The sequence below is a fragment of the Haliotis rubra genome, unplaced genomic scaffold, assembly GCF_003918875.1.
Source record: "Haliotis rubra isolate DU_JTF1 unplaced genomic scaffold, ASM391887v1 Scf236, whole genome shotgun sequence".
NCBI lineage: Eukaryota > Metazoa > Mollusca > Gastropoda > Lepetellida > Haliotidae > Haliotis > Haliotis rubra.
The window spans coordinates 704,199-725,421 of NW_025766403.1; the positions used below are offsets into that span (position 1 = coordinate 704,199).

Consider the following 21,223-nt stretch of genomic DNA (forward strand, 5'->3'; position numbering starts at 1 on the left):
ATTAATGCAGTCATAACAAACCAAAGTCCATATTCCTATGCACCAATCCTGCAATGATTTCACCAGAGACTCAAGTGTTGACAGATACAGCATCTCAACATCTACCTGCATTGGCCACCAGCAGTGCTACTACATCTAGCGTTCCTGTACGTGTGTAAGAGCGACTATAGGCTCCGCTCTCCGCCCAGCTTTCAGCCAGAGCCCCTGTTGGTGCTAGTCGTGCTGTTGACTGACTGGCTGCTGCTTCCACTCTACCACAACGTCGCTTATAGTAACCACTAGCATTGATCTCGTGACGACGTCAGTGGCGGCACATTAGCCGCGCGGCACATACATCCCACATTGTAACAGGGGAGGTGTTCGGCCTCCACTTTGCATAGTTCCACAAACACCGTAATCAGGAGTATGTATAAGACCGGGCTCCTGACGGTGCCGAGCGACCACAAAGTCGCTAGAAGTCTTTAAACAAGGAACACCAGAACGGATAACAAATACACTGGAACATTCATTGAAAGAACGCATAGCTGACAGTTCGGCTGGTGTATGTAATTGTATTCTAAGAGGAAATAATTGCTGTTCATTAAGACCTGAGTCGAGTCTTGTTGATGCACCGTAATCTCAGCACTCAATCTGGAGGAGGAACTCCAATACTACACATATGTGAGTGGGAGGTGCGACGTCTATGATTGTTTTGGAAATCTTTGTGTTGGTACTGGCGCTGCGTGGATGATTCTTTCGTCATGCTGACAATACCTTCTGGTGGTCAGTGCGCGTTGGCGAGGACAAGGGACAGATAAAGAAGAACTCTCGGTCAAGAGAATCTGGACATCTGTCAGATAAGCGATTTAACGCTTGTAAAACTCTCATTATAGCATACCACTCCAGAAGTACGGTGAGTAAGTCGCTGCAGAGACTAAACTTGTTGTCGAAGTTCTGATTGTTACTAATGATTTCAGTGTTTCTTATAATTATCGTTTCTGCTGTTATATGTTTGCAAAAAGTAATCTTTGCAATTCTTTAGGTGTAAATGATATTGAAATCAAATGTATAAATGCAAGGATGTTTTACCGATGCTATAATCATGTTTATGCCATGAAAGATGCTATATATTATTCTTATTATTGTTCCCACAAACACTTATGTCATAAATAAATAGGTTTATGTGCATAATTAAGTATTTGGTACCCTAAAAATGTTACAATTTCAGGTAGGTGAATGCTCAATCAATTACTAGCGCAGACTTGGTAATTGATAATGAGTATCTAAATTGTGAACTACAAATATGAACGGAAATATTCCGTAAGTGTCTCTATAGATGAGCACACATCCAAATTGTCACTCTGGATGTTATGACGTCATCACAGAATATATGACGTCGTGAATGTCATGAATGATATCTGTTTGGTTGGAGTAAAATACTGAGATGAAGTTTACAAAACAGAAAGTATGTTCTTTCTCCGAATGTTTGAATTGAGCGAGAAGAGATTAGCATGGGAAATATTCACATGCAGTCAAATGTCCACAAGATATCCGGGAAACGATCCCTTAACCACCATTGATACAAGTTATCTTTATCCACATACTTCATACAATGGAATCGCAAACCGTCGCGTTAAAAGTAATCCTCTTGTAAATAATTTTAATATAATCGTTTAAATCATATATCACATATGAAAATGAGCACATGCTGCATCCACGATCTCATATCCTGTACAAAATATAAAGTACAAATCTTGAACAATTTTATCGCTGCGTTTTCATCTCTAAGCCTTCTGGGTTAATCAAATTCCAGAAGACACCGCTTGTGGAAGTGCCTACTAAAACGCCTTTGGGAGTCGTCCAAACTCTATAGCGTGGCGTCTTGCTCTGGCGTGCAGTCATATGATGCTTAACATTCCATCATCAGCAGATCCGTGAAGATCCGGGTTAGAAGTGATCTTCGGTAACACATGCTCGTCGCAAGAGGCGACTAACGGTATCGGGTGGACAGGCTCGCTGACTTGGTTTACACATGTCATCGTATCCCAATTGCGAAAGTCGATGCTCATGATGCTGATCACTGGATTGTCTGGTCCAGACTCGATTATTTACAGACCACTGCCATAAAGCTGGAATAGTGCTGAGTGCGGCGTAAACAACAAACCAACCAACGAATCAAACAATCTATCATTAACAAGCAATGGTGTAGTTCCTTATGCGGCGTTTACACAACCTCCGCTGCCTAGAATGCAACCTGGAGCAAAGCATCACGAAAATACAGCTTTGCCTTTCTCAACCGACATGCATGTATTCTCTTGCAAGTAAACTGCAAAATTAGAAAATTAAATTTAACGAAACGATTACAAACGTTATTTAAACGTAACTTGGTTGAAATCAGTCCCCGAAAGCCAGTTTTACAAACATATTTAGCCAGCATCAAACAGCTGAATAATGGGCGTCTGTAGCAGATCGCGCTGTGCCTAATTGCTAAAATCGCCTGTACCTTATTATCTGAAGCTGAATATAGACATGCAGCGATTTACATTGAATCCTCTCTATTGATTCTCATGCCAGCGATGTGGCATGTCACGCATGGTTTGCAACAACTCATTACAAGATCACTTAGTACTGTCAATAGGATCAGGGATTCATGTTTACAACTATACCTTGACCTCAGAACAATGAATTCAAATGTGTGCGTCATCTTGTTTACAGTATTTGTCATACTCGGTTATCTATTCACGTGAATGCACATTCCAATTAATATAACATGATGATGTATTGTCTACCAACTAATGTAAGGACATCACATGTTGTGCGAGTTATGGCCCGTGATTGATACACATTTTTGATTAGGAAATTATTCATGTGCTCGTGAAAATTGTGTTTTATGCAAATACGTAATAACTAGTACGTTATTAGTATCGGAAAAATGGGAAAACACATTCCTTGCAAACAATACATATAGAAATAAGATTCTGTTTAAAGAACATTTGTCGTACGCGATGCTGTATGAAGTTCAAACATGAGCCCGGCTCTTTGAGGCTGTGACTTCTGTCTGTCACGTTGCCAGTACGAAAATGCCTGATTGCTATCCGAAGTTCTGACATAATGACATCCCTTTGAAGTTTTACGTATCAAACGTAAAAGCCAGGGAATACTCAGTCTCGATTATCTGCAGATTCAGAAGGGCGCAAAAGCTTGAAATACTGAACACTGAAATCAGTTATGACACCAGGTGTTTTCATGTCCAGCTCTATGTAAATCTTATCACTGCAGACTTCATGAATGCATTGAAGTTCAGATTTAATTCCTACTGCACCCGACATTGCTGGGTAAGCAAAGCGGTGTGAAACTAAACTTATTCACTCGTTCCTACCGTTTTCCTAACGTATGTCCTGCCATCAATATGAACGTCATTCCGTGAACGTGAGTGCGCGATTGGGCGAGTGAGCCAGTGGGCCTTGTTTTGTTTCACGTATCGCTGTTTTATCACCAGGGAGAATCCAGAGAGATAAAAAAAACTGTTCTTCAGTCAAGATGTTCAGGGGATTGTATCGCTTCCCCTAGCATTTGATTGATTGATGCAAACGTGGAAGCTTTCGCATTATTTAGATATCATAAAAAAAGTATTGTCTCGCCATAACGTTCTAACGCCGCGTTGGCAAATGGCTTAGGGACGCTTGCGAAATTGGTCATGATCATCATATATATATAAGAAATTGGCGACTTACTGTTGTCCATATAAAGTGACAGCATCACGTTCATAATTAACATCGTCACGCCGAAGACCCGGGTTCGATTCCCCACATGGGCACAATGTGTGAAGCCCATTTCTGGTGTCCCCCGCCGTGATATTGCTGGAATATTGCTAAAAGCGGCGTAAAACTAAAACTCAGTCAGTCAGTCAGTCATAACTAACAGATAGACATATAGAAGCTGTACAGTGTACCAAGTTAATTAGAAACCTACTGAACTCGAAGTGTTAGTGTCCTTTTCTCTCCCTTTGTCTCTGGTGATTCAGACGAGAGGTATATATCGCCTTGGTCATCGGTCATGGGTTAAGTCATATATTCAAACAGTAGTTCAGCTGCCCTGTCCCGCTGACATCACATATTGGCTGTTGGTTAGTTTGTTGTTTAACGCAGTACTCAGCAATATTCCAGCTATATTGCGGCTGTCTGTAAATAATTGAGTCTGGACCACATAATCCAATGAGCAACAGCATGAGCATCAATCTACGCAAATGGGATACGATGACATGTGTCAACCAAGTCAGAGAGCCTGTCCACCCGATCCCGTTGGTTGCCTCTTACGACAAGCATGGGTTACTGAAGACCAATTCTAAACCGGATCTTCACGGGTGGACAGTACATATAAAATGATTATCAAACTGAGTTTCATGGCAGTGATTCTAATCATGCATGTCATTAGCACGTGTTAACTGACCATTGTAATTAGATGTTCAATCAGACAATGGTTGTCATTACTAGGTCACTGTGACCTCTTTGAGTGACATTTTCAGAAGTTGAAGAGTCAGATAAGGACAACTTTTTGGATGAACTACTACTTTATTCAGGTGATGCGGCGTTTCGATACCGATTCTTGTATTATTTTAACTGTGGCTGTTAACACTCAATAACGCCAATTGTGCCAAACTGCTGTTTTCCAATTTTGAAATATATGCATTCGCCAATTACTTTCATTAATTATGTAATATGTATCCTGGGTCGTAGATAACAGCCCACGTGACTCGTTATCACTTTGTTTGTTTGTTTAATGCAGAGGCGGTCTATAAATTGATGTATCTGGACCTGACAATCCAGTGATAGGCATAATATTTTAAAGAAATATTTCTATCGTTTGTTTTTTTATTAGTATGTCGGGTTGCACCACGGTAACAACTGTCTCATTGTTAAACGAAACCTTCCTTAAACAGTGCTGCAGAGGCCCCAGTAATCATGTGATTTTTCGCGCTGGGTCTGACAAACCACAGACTGAAATCATGAGACACATTCCACAAATGACAGACAATCAGTCACGACAGTGACCATTCTATCCCATGTCAGTCGTCTCTAAAGAATAGATATTCTGAGCAGGAAGCACAGAGACTATTTGAAATAGAATGATCAGGGTGATAATGTTGGAATATTGCCAACAGAGGTAACCATACTCACAGACTCCATCTGTTATACAACTGACTGTCACAGACACTCTAGGGACTGGTTCTGCAAAGTTCACTTGACATGATCGGCACTTTAACATTTAGTCATAGTTCTAAGAATATGAAAATAGAGTACAAGAACCGATACAGAGTGTAAACACCGGCAGTGCCTTTGAACTCACTCAGTGTTCCAAGTCGGGCACATCATGAAATAAACATGTTTCTGTAGTGTGTCTAAGCCACAGAGAGAATGTCGGTGTCCTGAAATCATAACATATGGATTTATGCAGTTGCACACAATCACAGACATGATGTAACACTTGGGGTCAAAAGGCTACAGTCAACTAATCGTGGCATTAATTGGACCAAACCATAAATGTCATTTTCCCGTTTTACACATAAAGAAGTGAATATTTATACGGATCATGTGACATCAGCCACAACCAAAAGAGTTACTTAAATTCGGAAAATACGCAATCATTATAAAGTCCCTACAACAGCATGCCAGGAAATCTCCCAGTTAAGCCCGTCCTTCTCGAATCCCATATGCTTCAAGATAATGGAAACTGATTTTCGACAATTTTGACAAGAGACCATCCATCTTCCAGACCTAAGTCAGTGAACCAGACTTAGTTATAAGCATAAACATCAATTTGGACAGAATCTTGAACGCATGGTGGTATGAGAGGGCAGGGTAGATTGACATAACCATACATATTCACCACTTACATCGGGAGAGGCACATCAGAGTAATTCCGTGCAGTAAAGCCATTTCAGTTAAAAACGCAGTTCCTTAATGAGGCTTTTTATTTGCTTGCCTTCATTGCTTGATCTAGAGAGCAACTGGCGGGCTGGGAAGATACAGATTATGTCTCCTGAACATGGGAATGTTGTTTGACTTATTCACGAGAAACTGGTGATTTGTCATTTCTTGTTTCGCGTATGCTTTAATGCATTGATTACACAATGTGAGTTGTTTAAAGAAACTACAGAGGAGTAACGAGACGTCTTCCTTTAAAAAAAAAGTTGGATTATACTGATTCTTCTAATGACTTAATATCAAGGGTGTTTTCACACTTACAAGACAAATAGCAGATCTAGACAGCTACAGAGACTGACAACTGTCTGGTTTTCACTTTAGAGGTACCTTTTGTGAAGATAGCGACTTCACTGATAAACAGCTTCATGCAGTGACAACGCTCTGATGTTTAAACTCAAGGTTTGTGCTGTCAGTGAGAACATACTGACTTCAGCGATAAACATCTTAACACAGTGACACTTAACGTATTGATGCCGAATTGTTTTGTGGGACAGTGATTCTACATCCTGACACACATCGAGTCCATAGCCATAGCCCACAGCGAGTCCATAGCCATAGTCACAACCTTGTGGAAAGACCGTGCATGTCTAAATTTAGACAAACTGCTTTAACAATCGTGCGTTCAGTCACACCCTGTTGGATTGACCGTCTCTATCTCTTGTTTCTAGTGACAAAACACTACTCTCGACCGTTGTGTCATGGGACCTGGTGGTGTAACCTTGTCTGTCACTAGACCTGCCGTAATGACCCTGTCTGTCTCTAGACCTGCTGTAATGACCTTGTCTGTCTCTAGACCTGCTGTAATGACCGTGCCTGTCACTAGACCTGCTGTAATGACCCTGTCTGCCTCTAGACTTGCTGTACTGATCTTGTCTGTCTCTAGATTTGCTTTCATGACCTTGTCTGTCTCTAGACCTGCCGTGATGACCCTGTGTGTCACTAGACCTGCTTGAATGACGGTGTCTGTCACTAGACCTGCTGTAATGACCGTGTAGGTCACTAGACCTGCTGTGAGATCGTGTCTATGTCTAGACCTGCTGTAATGTCTGTGTCTGCCATTAGACATGCTGTAATGAACATTTAACTGTATTTATCGATGGGTTTGACCGCGTCCTTCTCTAGACCTTCTGTTATGACATTGTCTATATGTATACGTCTATGATGTCTATCTCTAGACCTTCTATAACGATCGTATCTTTCTCTAAGCCATCTGCTATGACTCTGTCTATGTCTAGATCTGCTGTTATTATCGGGTGCATTTATAGACCTGCTGTTATTACCGTGCCCATCTATAGACCTGCTGTTACGATCGTATCTATCCCCAGAACTACTGTACTGACCTTGTCTATCGCTAGACCTGCTGCTTGGACCGTGTCTAATTCTAACCCTTGCACTGCTACCTGGCGTGTTTTCCATTAGTTTATTGATTTAATCACCACATGACACTTCAGTGACACACGTTGTTTCAGTCATCGCAATACCAATTTGTATCTTCACAAAACTGCCACATCAGCCAATGATAAAAATATATTATCACCATCAAAACCGTAATGTTGGCTGTTGTAAAGATCGTATGGAGGCTACCTGTAATGATTTACATTTTTCCGTTGGTTATAACGTATTTAATCGTCACACCTGTCAATGTCTGGAAACAAATCCACACCGAGCCAGATCAAATTTCGACGCCATGGTAGGGATCAAAATTATTAATTTCCAATATACTGCGGCGAAAGCCAGTTCCGTTGTTGTCGTCGGCAAGATGTCCAGGTTAATGCCACTGTATCGATAACGTGTACGTCATAATAAAAGCAATAATCACTATCACTCTTGACCTTCGATGCCTAGCAACCATTCCTACATTACTTCGTTTATGCATAGGTCACATGCATAACCTTTCCTGATGGAAAAAAAGGCTTTTTTAAATGAAAACATACAGTAACTTGATCGTATGCTGATTTCACCTGACCCGAGCGAGCGGTGACTCACTGTTGGAATGGCTACATATCTACATATAGAACTTTAGTAGATAGTTCAGGGAACCCTAGATTTGTTCTATTTGATAAGCGATCGAATAACTGCTATGAACGCAACCTGTTTCCACTAGCAATTATGCATCTTCTGTCAATACAAGACCCAGCTGTTGGTAACGAGTGTGCACATGTATTCTAAATCGTGTTGTTTTGTATGGTTATATTATTTATTCTGGCCTTGATGTTTTAGAACAATCACAATAAAGTACATATTTAACCTGGATGTTTTGTCAGAAATACCTGTACACAAACTTTGAAGCTTTCGCGAAATAATGACAAAGCTCAGACACTTATCCTCTGTGTAAACCTGAACGTCCAAGCATGTAATTAGTTGTCAGAGTACGTTACTGGAAAAGACAGTTACGGGGGCAAGTTTAACTTTGCCATGGTCTGGCCCCAGCCAATTATCTCGGGTGATAGCCCTTCCTGTATGGTCAACACCGGACACAGATAAACAACACGTACCAACTCAACCCTACTGATAAACGTTCTCTCGTTTGTTGTTATTATTTCTCCCGACGGTGCCTCCTCGCGTTTTCTCATACCAAGTAAATCCCTGGCATGACCGGTATCATTGACTGTGCATGGACAAACTGAAGTCATACATTCCATGCATGCCATTGAGTACGTTATGATGGACAGAGGTCTTGACATTTACATGAATACAGCTTTAAAAGAGGCAAATGTATTTATGCGGTAACTACTTTCAAATAAGGGGCTTATTGTGTATGTCAGAGCACAAATGACATATTGTGTTCGTCAAGAACACGGTCATAGTTTATACAAGAACTCACAAGGGACAAATTGTATGCGTTGATTAACAAGGGGACCGGTTTATATAATTGCCCACAAGGGAGATATTGTATATGTTAACGACCATGTTTTGGAACTTGGTCGCATGTATATAAACGGATAACAGCATAGCTTATTGAACTGCCAGGTCAGGAGATCACTTTTTTGATAGCGGCTGGAAATGAAACAAACAAAACGTTGTTATTCCGCGGTGATATAATTATTTCTGGTATCAAATATATGTTTTTGACTTTAAGTTTGAAACGTTTCTGACAGTTTCCTGTAGCGACGTTTGAATGTCGTTATTTATTTTATCAAATACAAGTCTTCACTTTTGACCTGCGATTGGTTCAAGAAAAAAGTGACAATCGTCGTAAATAGGTGCATGACAGCTGATCCCACGTTAAGCAATATTTGTTCACTTAAACAGAACAAATACCAACGTAACCGAATAAGACATTAAAAATGAGCTTCCGACAAAAACTATCCTGCATTACCGAAAGCTCCATGGTTTTATCCATACACATTGTAAATCTTAATGGACAAGGAGCACTGGTTATGCGTTAAGGGCTCATGCTATTATCTCTACGGTTCGTAGAGTCTTCATTATCCAGCTACCTGAAAACTGAGGACCTCTACTGAGAACATACATATGCTCTCTTAAATCCTTGCCCCGCTTATCTGCTCTGTCCCGGACAACTTTAAACTCAAATGAAATATCAAACGAAATTCTACACAGCAAATTCTGCATGCGCTTATAGATGATCAAGTTTCTGAAAGCTGTTCTCGCACAATCAATAAAAGAATATATTAAGCTCGCAGCTGTCAATATGTGATAACTGCATGCAGTTGCATGGATGATGACCGGACCATATCTAAATCCCGTATACCTGAAGCATTCAAGCATATTGTTTATTTCGTTGCATTATGTGATGCTAACATCTGTCGACAATTCCCATAATGCGATGTTCCGGTATTCATGATATCTTTCATAGCCTGGTCATAGGTTTTATGCTTCTGCTGTTTTTAAGTCCACTCCACTATATCTTTGTCCTGTGTATCAAGCATACATGCAGCGTTGTCGCATCAGTTTGCCATATGTACCTTCAGGACGCAATTGCATCACTCTGTATCTCTGTCCTGATTGCCATGACTGATCTGTGTATCACAAATTAACACAGCGTTGGTTCATCTATTGGCAATGGGGGCGGTGGGGTAGCCTAATGGTTAAAGCGTTGGCTCGTCACGCCGAAGACCCGGGTTCGAATCCCCACATGGGCACAATGTGTGAAGCCCATTCCTGGTGTCCCCCGCCTTGATGTTGCTGGAATATTGCTAAAAGCGGCGTAAAATCAAACTCAGTCAGTCAGTCTATTGGCAATGTGTACCTTGCTATGAAGTATCAAGCACTTTCCCATCACACATATTCCTTGTCCCACTCTCAATTATAGAGTACTTCGTTAGCATCCAACTTCAATGCACTTCACTCAAACATATCAGGTTTGTCTCCAATACTGAATCACTCTTTATCTCTAATGTTCAATCATTTACCACGTTTGTCTCCAATGTTCATGAGCAATTCTAGACATTTCAAAAGAGACCCGTGAAGATCCGGGTTAGAATTGATCTTCAGTAACCCATGCTTCTCGTAAGAGGCGACTAACGGGATCGGGTGGTCAGGTTCGCTGACTTGGTTGACACGTGTCATCGTATTCCAATTGCGTAGATCGATGCTCATGCTGTTGATCACTGGATTGTCTGGTCCAGACTCGATTATTTACAGACCGCTGTCATATAATTGGAAAAGTGTTGAGTGCGGCGTAAAACTAACCTCACTTACTCAAAAAACTTTCATGCTCTGATATTTTTTCCCATAATCTTGCACTGTTCTCACAAATTGTTCTAAGCACATGATAAGTGTTTCTCCATTATTTACTCACTGTTCTTAGTCTGTCTCTTATACTTATGCGTAGTTCTAAAAACTGGATAAGTGATCTGACGTATTGCCAACTTTGTCACCAATAATCTTGCACTGTTCTCACAAATTGTTCTAAGCACATGATAAGTGTTTCTCCAATATTTACTCACTGTTCTTAGTCTGTCTCTAATACTTATGCGTAGTTCTAAAAACTGGATATTGATCTGACATATTGCCAACTTTGTCACCTATAATCTTGCACTGTTCCCACAACTTTTTCTGTATATTTTATAAGAGTTTCTCCAATATTCATGTACGGTCCTCATGCACTTGTCTCAAGTATGAATAGTCCATGCAGGTAGCAAAAGTACTGTAAGTCCCCATGGTCCCTAGTTTGGTGATCTACCTTCAGTTGTTGGCGATCTATAGCCAGTTTTTATATTGTATTGTCCAAATAGTGCTATTAGTTTTAATTTTCCAAACTAGTTGTAGTTGTAATTGTGATATTCTAGTTGTTTTACTGTCCTTCGTCGACAGGTTTTTATAATATGCATCTATTCCATTCAATGTCACATATGTTCTCGTCACGATATGGCTGAAATATTGCCGATGTGACGTTAAATATTAACTCACTCACTCACTCAGGTATGAATCACAGTTCTCTCAGTTTGAGAGGTTCTATCTCCAACACTTATGCACTGTTCTGCACCAACAACCATCAAATAATCATGTTTTCCCTTGACATAAATTCCCTTCCAACCCGGCAGTAAATCATCACGAAACACCTGAAACGGAGACAACGAAGTGCAATTCTAACGTAATAACCCCAAAAACATCAGTGTTATTTACGAGCGTGTTAGACCTGTGTCACTGTCTCAGATGACTCTGTACATAGGTCAGCATTTTACGCCATGTCAGTTTAACTACGTAGTGTACTAATGATAAGGACACAATGGTTGTTTTGATGTGAAGGCACGGTATTGTCCATACGCTGAGTTCATGCATCATTCCCCCACACGGTCATAATTGAAAATCAATATGTCTACACGCACCAGTTCTTAACAAGAACCACATTAGCGTTTACGGCTGTTCTGATGCTCGCTTGCGTCGCTATCCAGACCAAATAAGCTTATTTTGGCTGAACATAACACAGAGAGCTTAATGCTGTTTGTGTAATCCTAACTAAAGCTCTACTGATTCTCACCTAACCAAACACATGTGCACGTATTCAACTTAGTACGGATTTTGAAGACAAATGGTTCCATATTGGTGGGTGTTTCTTTACCTTTATTATGGGCACGGTGATGGAAAAATGGATAATTATAAATAAATGCTAAACTGAAAGTGAAGTGCAATTGTATGCTCTTACAAAAATGTAGGTGTCCTGAATTATATAATATATATTCCAAGTATTGTAACAAATGATATTAATCATTGATACCAAACATCCTATGTTGGAACATTTTGTATGTATAAGGTAACACCAATACAAATCCGACAGTTTGCATGCCTCGAACGGATTATAGCATAATACATTTGTAAGCTGTCATTTCTGATTTTGAAACTTTCAAGGCAGATCAATCAATCCCTGTTGATCATTGTCACTGTCAGTCCTTTATATTCTGCTTAAAGCTGGATTTGAGTGATTTCATGTTTCTGTGTGATCTGGTGATGCTGCATCTGAAACGTGCGAAGAGTCTATAAGCTATTGACTTGCTGAAGAACGGCAGATATCATCATACAGTGCCCAGGACGTTCAATGTTTCAAAGTCTGTGCTTAGCAGACCGTGGTAGGGGACCAACAAACCCAGCATGTTATCGACCCATCACAGGTCAACGTTAAGAGTATGATTGATCCGAAAAAGGCTACACGGAATCGGGTTTAAACTGCGAATCAAATTTGTGCAAACTCGCTTCAGGCTGCTGGAGTTCGAAGTCACACAATTAGAAATCGTCAACAGCTTATGTCCACGGTCATTTGTCAAACACGTGTCAAATGTATAATCGTCGACGATTTCACGTACTCTTTCGAGGAGAGTTCCGATTCACAATGCACTTACTTCAAGATTGGGGTTATGTCTGAAGTGAACGTCAAAACAATGTCTACCTGAGACCCTGCGTCAGATCTGGCCATGAATCGTTTATTGTATCAACCGGAATCACTCTGAAAGGGTAAACGACTCGTCAAAGCTTATCTTCAGCAGCACAACACCCATACGATGCCATGGTTAGCAATGAGCCCATGGACGGTCATAGTCTTTGGCCACCGACCTCGTTGGCTAGACTTGAGCAGGCGGTGTAAGAAGACTCTCAAGAATCGCCACTGAAATATATACTAATAGGCGCGGTATTACGTTCAAAAGATAAAAGACGTCAATTTTATTATTTCATATTTTACCCCCCATCGTCCTTCAAGGTCGTTTACGGTCTATAACGTGTTTCCGATTCGTTTCTTCAAGGTATTCCCGTGTTTGTTTTGGAAGAGCACATTGTGACACTTGATTTACTCTGACCATGGACAGTAGAAAAGAATGTGTTTAAGAATGTGAAGTGCTGACACTCACACAGTGGTATATTGCGCTCAAACATTTTCTAAATTAACCTGAGAATAACCCTGTGCTTCACACTTTCTTCGCCTGCCATATATATCAGTAAAGCATACTGATGTAAATATGATGTTCAGGCTCATGAAGAGCAATGACTCATTGAAAGTCTTTTATCTGACTTAACACGACAATCCATTCAAAATATTGAACCAACCTTGCCGTTTCACTCAATGTTTTCGCAAACCACAATGAGTTCGCATTTTATTTTGTCACGGTAGAATGGAGATAAATGAATAGATATTAAAACAAAAAATATTAAACTCTTAATTCAGTTGACACATGTCATTGTATCCCAATTGCATAAATCGATACTCATGCTTTTGGTCACGGATTGGCTGGTCCAGACTCGATTATTTACAGACTGCCGCCATATAGCTGGAATATTGCTCAGAACGGCATGAAACGACAAACAAACAAACAAACACAAATCTTTTAACTTAAAGGCCAAAAAATACATAATCTCAGTACTACTATCCTGTACACTGTTCATGCTAGGATAACCTTACAGCACGGAGAACGAATCACAAGCTAAATACACACAAATGGGCGGTAAGATTCCACATTTAGACATTGCCATGGGCATAATCCACCTACAGTAAAGGGGAACGCTTCGTTAAACCAGCAAATTATAACTCTTTCAGAGATGAAAGTGAACTATAACATGTAAGCTATCCAGATGTGAGTCAACAATGCACAACAGTAATAGCATTTTCACCTCTCATTTCTCATTTAGATGTCATCACTATAAGGCTACTCTTTTATCCCATATTAATTGAAATGGAAGTAAATAATTTCAATTCCACAGTCAGCCAATTCCAATTTGACACCCGAAACCTGAATAGATTGCAAATATGAGTTCATATTATTCCAGCTGTCTTTTGTTCACCCCCAATTATAATATATAATTATTATTTTACAAAATAATTACCTGCATCGTGGGCTCTATCACATACAATATTTTGAAACGTTTTAATCTTATCTTATTTTCGTTTCTGTTTCAGCAACTCAACATATCCTTGCATCAACATTTGGCTCCCAGATGGAAAGCTTTGGACGTAGGTGCCCCACAATTAGGGAGTAAGATAAAGATCTGTGGATAAACGCAAGGAAGCTCATCGTGGTTCGTTAGGCTTGGCATCCCACACTTGGTGTTCTCTGGTAAAAGCGCTCTCAAAGAAACCTGAGCCCCACCTTCACATTGGACCTCCCTTGATGAGCGGAGGAATGTATTCACACCTGTCGCTGCACCAAACACAAGCTGTGAGGAGCCGAGATGGGGGAAGAGGAAGTACTTCTCATTGAAACCAGGAACCCAAACTTCACGGATTACCTCCCTTTGGATGACCATATTACCGGTGAATGGTTAATGACCACTCCCAGAAACTCAAAGGAATATGTGTGGACCCCTGAGGTTAAGGAACGTGTCACTGTCGTGGCGATTATAATGGTATGTACGATTGTTGGCAATTCTGTGTTAATGTTGATGCTGCTATGTAAGCAGTCGAGAAGGATTAAGAGAGTGAATGTGTTTCTTGTCAACCTAGCCATTGGAGATATAGCTGTAGCACTTATCACAAACACAACTGAGATTCTTTTTCTTGCCTTTGGAGATTGGGCTTTGGGGCCTGTTTTATGCAAGCTCTCTGTATATTTACAAATAGTGACACTAGCTAGTGCGACGTTTCTGCTCACAGCTATGAGTATTGATAGATATCAAGTGATCGTGAAACCTATGCAGACTTTGGCCAATCGACCCCGGATATGGTTGAAGGTGACTGTAGCCTGGACGATGGCCTTTGTGTTCGCCCTGCCCCAGTTAGCTATATTCGTGCAGGTGAATAAAGGTGTGAAGTATGACGGGACGCCAAAACGTCTCTGCCTCAGTCGAGGCTACACGGAGGAATGGCAGCGAAAGTTCTATTTTACATTCATGACAACATACATTTTACTGGTTCCAGCGTCTGTTATGTTGTTCTGTTACTCCAATATCATCACAGTTGTATGGGCTCGCGCTTCCACGAACGAGCACCCAAGTAGTAAATCACACTCGCTTTATGGTAAAAAACGACCTACGCCGACACCCCCTAAACCAGGGCAGGATTACCCAAGGATCTCTGTTCGTCGGGGCTTAGTTACAGCATCCAAACGAAGAGCAATTGTGATGACATTGACCGTCATCATCGGTTTTCTCGTGTGCCTCACGCCATATTTTATTGTCACCTTGATGCGGATATATTCCAATTACAAGCTAAAACTCAAAGATGCCTTAATCGTGTCTGAGAACATTTTCATGACTCACAGTGCTCTGAATCCAGTTCTCTATGGCCTCTTCACATTACGACCCAAACATTTGAAGAGAATATTCCGATGTCTTTGCTGTAACAGTAGAAACATACGGAAGTCGAGCGAAAAAAATAGACTCATAAATGGTGGTACGCATCGAAAGTGTCGAGCGTCTGAAGGAACCTTCAAAACCAAAGCGAAGCGAATTACCCTTCCTTCTGCGGAAGTAACCAACGACTTAGTGGCTGAAAATACGCATGCGCTAATGTTACTGAATAAAGGAAATACACCAACGAGCGACGGTGACGGATATGAAAGATCCATTGACGCCAAAAGAGCTCTGTGCAGTGAAAGTTACAGGAAGTATGGTCCACCGGAACAGTGGTTACCGAGTCGCAAGATTAGCAATGATGAATGCCTTAGTGCGGTGTAATTACAAGGGGCTGATTTGCAGCTAATGGCATCCCTCTAGGGACGAATTTCATACTGCACCGTTAGTTGTATCGTGCCCCCCGTGACACTGCTCGTACATACTTCATTATCTGGACTTAAAACGGACTATATGCAAATATAAGGAATGAGTTTAGTGTTATTAATTATATTTCCTTCATTCCATATCTCAAAACGTTTAGCCTCTCCTCTATTGTTTTATTGATTAAAATTTTAAGCCGTTCTGTGAATTATACAAGAATTAAATTACTCATTACACTATCGTGATATGGATTTGTTTATTTATGGGGTGTTAATGAATTTGCTTACTTGTGTCAGAGCTGATCATTTGAAGACAATGGAAGTCTTCGGAAATCGTAATACGGTTTTATTGATTTTTGGAGGTTTTAATGAATTTGCTTACTTGTGACACAGCTGATCACTGGAAAGACAGTGAGTCTTCGGAAATCGTGATATGGATTTGTTGATTTATGGGGGTGTTAATGAATTTGCTTACTTGTGTCACAGCTGCTCATTTGAAATACAATGGTTGTCTTTTGAATCGACTTTAACGTCTCGTAGTCGAATAGCTTTTTATATCCTTTCAAAACGTCAACACCAAGGACTGCTCAGTATGGAATACCTCTCGGAACAGATTTCACAGGGTGTAAAATGCAAACAGTGTTGAATATTTCCTGAATGGATCCATAACACGACTGGAATGACGCACCCGGGACATACTCGACAGATCGGCGTTGTGTTCAAGGTTTGAGTTTCTTTATGGTTTTGTTCCAATGGTATGGATTTAAACTGCCGGATAAAGGGAGATATATGGGACGACTTGATTGAAGCAAACAATTACTCATTTGACCTGAGTGAGTGAGTGAGTGTGTGAGTGAGTGAGTGAGAGTGAGTGTATGCGTGAGTTCAAACTTAACGTCATCTCGGCAATATTTCAACCATATGGTGACGAGAAAGGTCGTGAGTCATTTGATCTGAACGTTACTCGTCTGAAAACAGTGGCCGACACACTGCAAACGAAAGGTTCGAAATACATCTGTGATATCAAATAGGTTACCATCGGATAACCAATTCGTGGTTGTTTTCATTGTAGCAACTATCAAACGTAGCTGTTTACGTTCTTTTGTCCGGCATTTTAAGTCTTGAACTGACATCGAGCGTATATATGTCGAAAACGTTGTTTCTTGTTACATTCTCCTGAAACATTTCTTCTTTAATTTAGTCTGACAGAATCGTATCACTTGCAACTAAGTAACAGCCAAACCTACAGTATATGTTTGTTTGTTCTGATATTAGCACCGCACTTAGCAATAGTCCAGGTAATCACGACGAATCTGTGTTATGGAATCCAGATTTACATACGACGGGCTTAAGCCTTTTTACGACCCTGCTTGTAATCAACAAAGTAACCGCGCATGTCCAACCGATCCGTTCAATCAACTATTGAGACAATAATAGGTTTTTGAGATCACATTCTTACCAAAAAATAGGGGCGGTGGGGTAGCCTAGTGGGAATATTGCCCAATATCTATGTGGGTCCATAGCAATTTTTTGCAGCAAATAGGTCACATGATATAACATAGTAAAGTATGTGCGAATGTTGTCAAGCGGTGCTATATAAAACCATCATCTTGGAATAGCGTCAGAAGATATTAGTTTTCATTGATTGAAGGTTCAGCCATGACAGTCGTCATGAATCTCCACTGATCTTGATTTCATTAACTCAACATGAAAGCACTTTTTCAAGGAAATTTAACTAATTTGGACAGTGATGAATCCGGTGAAGATCTTAGCAATACACTCTTATAAATGCTCTACACTGCTGGAGGTTTTCGCCTGCAGACAGCGGAAGACAGGTGTGCGACTGTCTTGTGTCCTGTTCGACTTACTGGTGAGGTGTGCGAATGTCTTGTGACCTGTTCGACTTACTGGTGAGGTGTGCGACTGACTTGTGTCCTGTTCGACTTACAATTGAGGTGTTCGACTGTCATGTGTCCTGTTCGACTTACTGGTGACGTGTGCGACTGTCTTGTGACCTGTTCGACTTACTGGTGACGTGTTCGACTGTCTTGTGTCCTGTTCGACTTACTGGTGACGTGTGCGACTGTCTTGCGACCTGTTCGACTTACTAGTGAGGTGTTCGACTGCTTGTGACCTGTTCGACTTACTGGTGACGTGATCCACTGAAGGCGATGGTTTACACCGATGACTGAAGATAGCGATAGACCCACGACTGACAGTTGATTATGAAAGCTACTGGTCACACATTCGGCTATAGACAACGCTTAACTATGATGACGTGACTACAGACAGCCATACAAACGTGTACACATATCAACTGAATTAAATATTTGTACACAGTTTCTCATTGAACTGCCGCTAAATGGCCACTTACTTGCCAGTAACAGGTGTGGCATAACGTCTTTTTCTTTGCGCCTACTCTGTCAACAGATTCAGAAAATGGAATTGGATTCAAAGTTAAATGTAGGTTCATGGAAGTAACCATTGACCTGTCATTTATCAAATAATTCACAGTTTTGAAATATGATAATCAGTGCCCAAACTGATGTCAGATTCAGTATGTTATTGTGGCTTTTACCATGCGAGTGGCGTTCAAAAAGTATAGCTATATACTCGATGTCCAAAGCTTCCATTTTATTTTGAAGCAAATAATAGCAAAGCCATATCCAAATCACATATTTAGTAATGTGGTTAACAAGATATTACTTATCACAACAAATTGGGGTATACTAATTCTTACAAAATTGCAGAAAATGAAAAACGATCTGTCATTTGGTACCTCTTGGATAATAGTATGCCTTCAGAAATATGTTCTGTTCCGTATAGTATTGGATCAACGTTCAAAGATTTAGATTTGCATGATTTATACTCGGACGGTGGCTAAAGGTCACACCCATTTTAATCTTTCCAAAACATTGTGACCAGATATTCAAGCTGGCACTGTTTACAATGTATTAAGAGCTGACACTTGTGTGACCATTCAGTATTTAGTTTGAACCCTTGACATCTTGTATGAATAAGTGAAAACATTAGAATAAGTTATGTCCTTATGATTACGTGGGTGGGTAGCGTATCCAAAACAAGCTCATTCGGTAAACACGAGGGAGGGAGTCACTTTAACAAGCGATTACTTTTTATGCACTTTAATATCTAAGTTTGATTCTAGTTTTGACTTCTGCCTATCTTAAACACACAAAATGTTTCTTGCATATTTTGTTTCCTGAAGTTTGTGATGCATTTATTGCAGATTTTCGTTTTTTTGTGGGTACCAGGATAAAAAGTCAAACAAAATCGTGAGGCTGGAACATAGCAAAACCAATTTGCTTGGTTGCTTGGTTGACAGATAATATGTAGAAAAATAAAACATAAAAACAGCTGCAATTGTATAATTTTCTAGATGAGGCTGATTAGTTTTTGAACGCCCCACGTATGTTTCCGTGGTTTATGTTCGAGTGAACAAATGACTTGTTTTTGCATTGTGTTTGAATGGCACCACTGGCGGCTCATGATAAGCTGACCTTTTTTTGGCGAAATCCTTATCTCATCTGAATCACTGTGTGATGTCATAAAGACACGATATTGCTGGAATCATACAACGGAGTTTGCTTATAACTGAGCTTGTTTTTGCTTATAGACGCCTTTTCCTTGATCTGACAACTCTATTAAAGGGTCGCTGTAAGCAAATGTGTCTCTCGTATTTTAATGATTGTATTCTTGACATCCTACGTGGCTTGATTCATTTATGCGAAATTGCAAAAAGCAAACATATCGGATTGCAAATGGGTATTTACTAAAAGTGACAAATTTATATAGCAGCTTAAACACTTACATGAATATCGAATGTAACTTAGCAAATTTTGCATCAATGAATTCCCGTGTTGTTGATTAAGCGCAATATGCAGCTCCAACTCAGTGTTTCTAATTAACTTTGGCTTCAGTTAAATCTGAATTAACGCCAAAAATAGTTAGAGATTTGGCCCAAACGGTAAGATTTAATTTTCTGAAGGGTTATTGAGGTTGGAATTACAAGATAGGTTGACAATTTGGGCACATGTGTTGGACTAGCAGCCTACGTAAATCTGTTTTTAGGAGAGTCTTGTGTACGCTGACCATCTATAGAAACACTAATAGAAGGGCAGGGGTTGGTCACTTGAACTGAGGGGAGGATGTAGAGGGGGTGAAGGAGGCACTCACTCTGCCATCAAACCCAACACGGCATCTCTTTTAATCAATTACCCTGTTGTCCTGGACATCCATTGCCTGGCCGTACTCCCAGACTGCAGCAGTCTGCAGCAATGTTCGTCCTCATCAGGGCCAAAGAACGTCGCCTTTCCGCACTGGTGGAAATTGTTAATTGAATTGTGGAGAACTCTGAAGGCCTAGTCTGAAATGGTTAACTGGCAGCAATATGTGTATTTGTTTGCATCTTTTAGGAAGTAGTGTAAAATGTGTTCAATCGTGGGGATATTATAGCCGTAATGGGAATGCCGTTGTGGAGGTGACATACACTAATATGTTAAAAGTAGGTATACAGCATGTTGGCTTAAGTAAACATAATTGAAACATTCACTAACAAGCAGACGAAACAGAAAGTAGGATTTTTATGTGCAGAGATATTTGACAAAATGTGTGTGAAAGATCAATTTGTGATAGATCAACATAGGTTGTATCTATTTGGCGGTGAGACGGCCTAATCCACAAATTAAATCAGCTTTGTTTATGCAGAATATGCAGATAATGTACATACTGGTCTGGAATGTTGATATCTGATTACATCAGTTTGCAAAGTCAGCCACTAATGCATTATGCCACATATTTCATTAGGAAACAACGGTCTACCTTGGAAGAAAATTGAAAACAGTTACAGAAAAATATATATCGTGACATTTTCATTGCCTCGCCAGAATGTGATGTTGAATTTTCTCGTTTACGAATGTCCCGATTATGAATATATTAGAAAACGTAACGTCAGTGCTTTTCACGGGTATGCAGAGGAAATAAGCCCATCCATTGGTAATAAAACTGTGTATACGAACAGTGGGCGAACTGGCTAAATCGCCAGGCTAGTGATCCAGCGAGCTTGAGGTGATGTGATCGAGCCCATCTGTGACCGGGTGTTAAAACCTTGGAGTCAACTTTGTGTGCAGACTCTTTCAGTGT

At 40.3% G+C, this 21,223-nt stretch overlaps 1 protein-coding gene across 1 annotated transcript; it reads left to right on the forward strand.

Moving 5' to 3' along the window:
* Positions 1 to 302: 302 nt before the first annotated feature.
* On the forward strand, positions 303 to 16,305 carry LOC124278373 (neuropeptide S receptor-like). Its single transcript, XM_046714091.1, has 2 exons — positions 303 to 892; positions 14,311 to 16,305. The coding sequence occupies exon 2, from the start codon at positions 14,583 to 14,585 to the stop codon at positions 16,023 to 16,025; it is 1,443 nt and encodes a 480-aa protein (XP_046570047.1). The 5' UTR covers positions 303 to 892; positions 14,311 to 14,582; the 3' UTR covers positions 16,026 to 16,305.
* Positions 16,306 to 21,223: the final 4,918 nt, after the last annotated feature.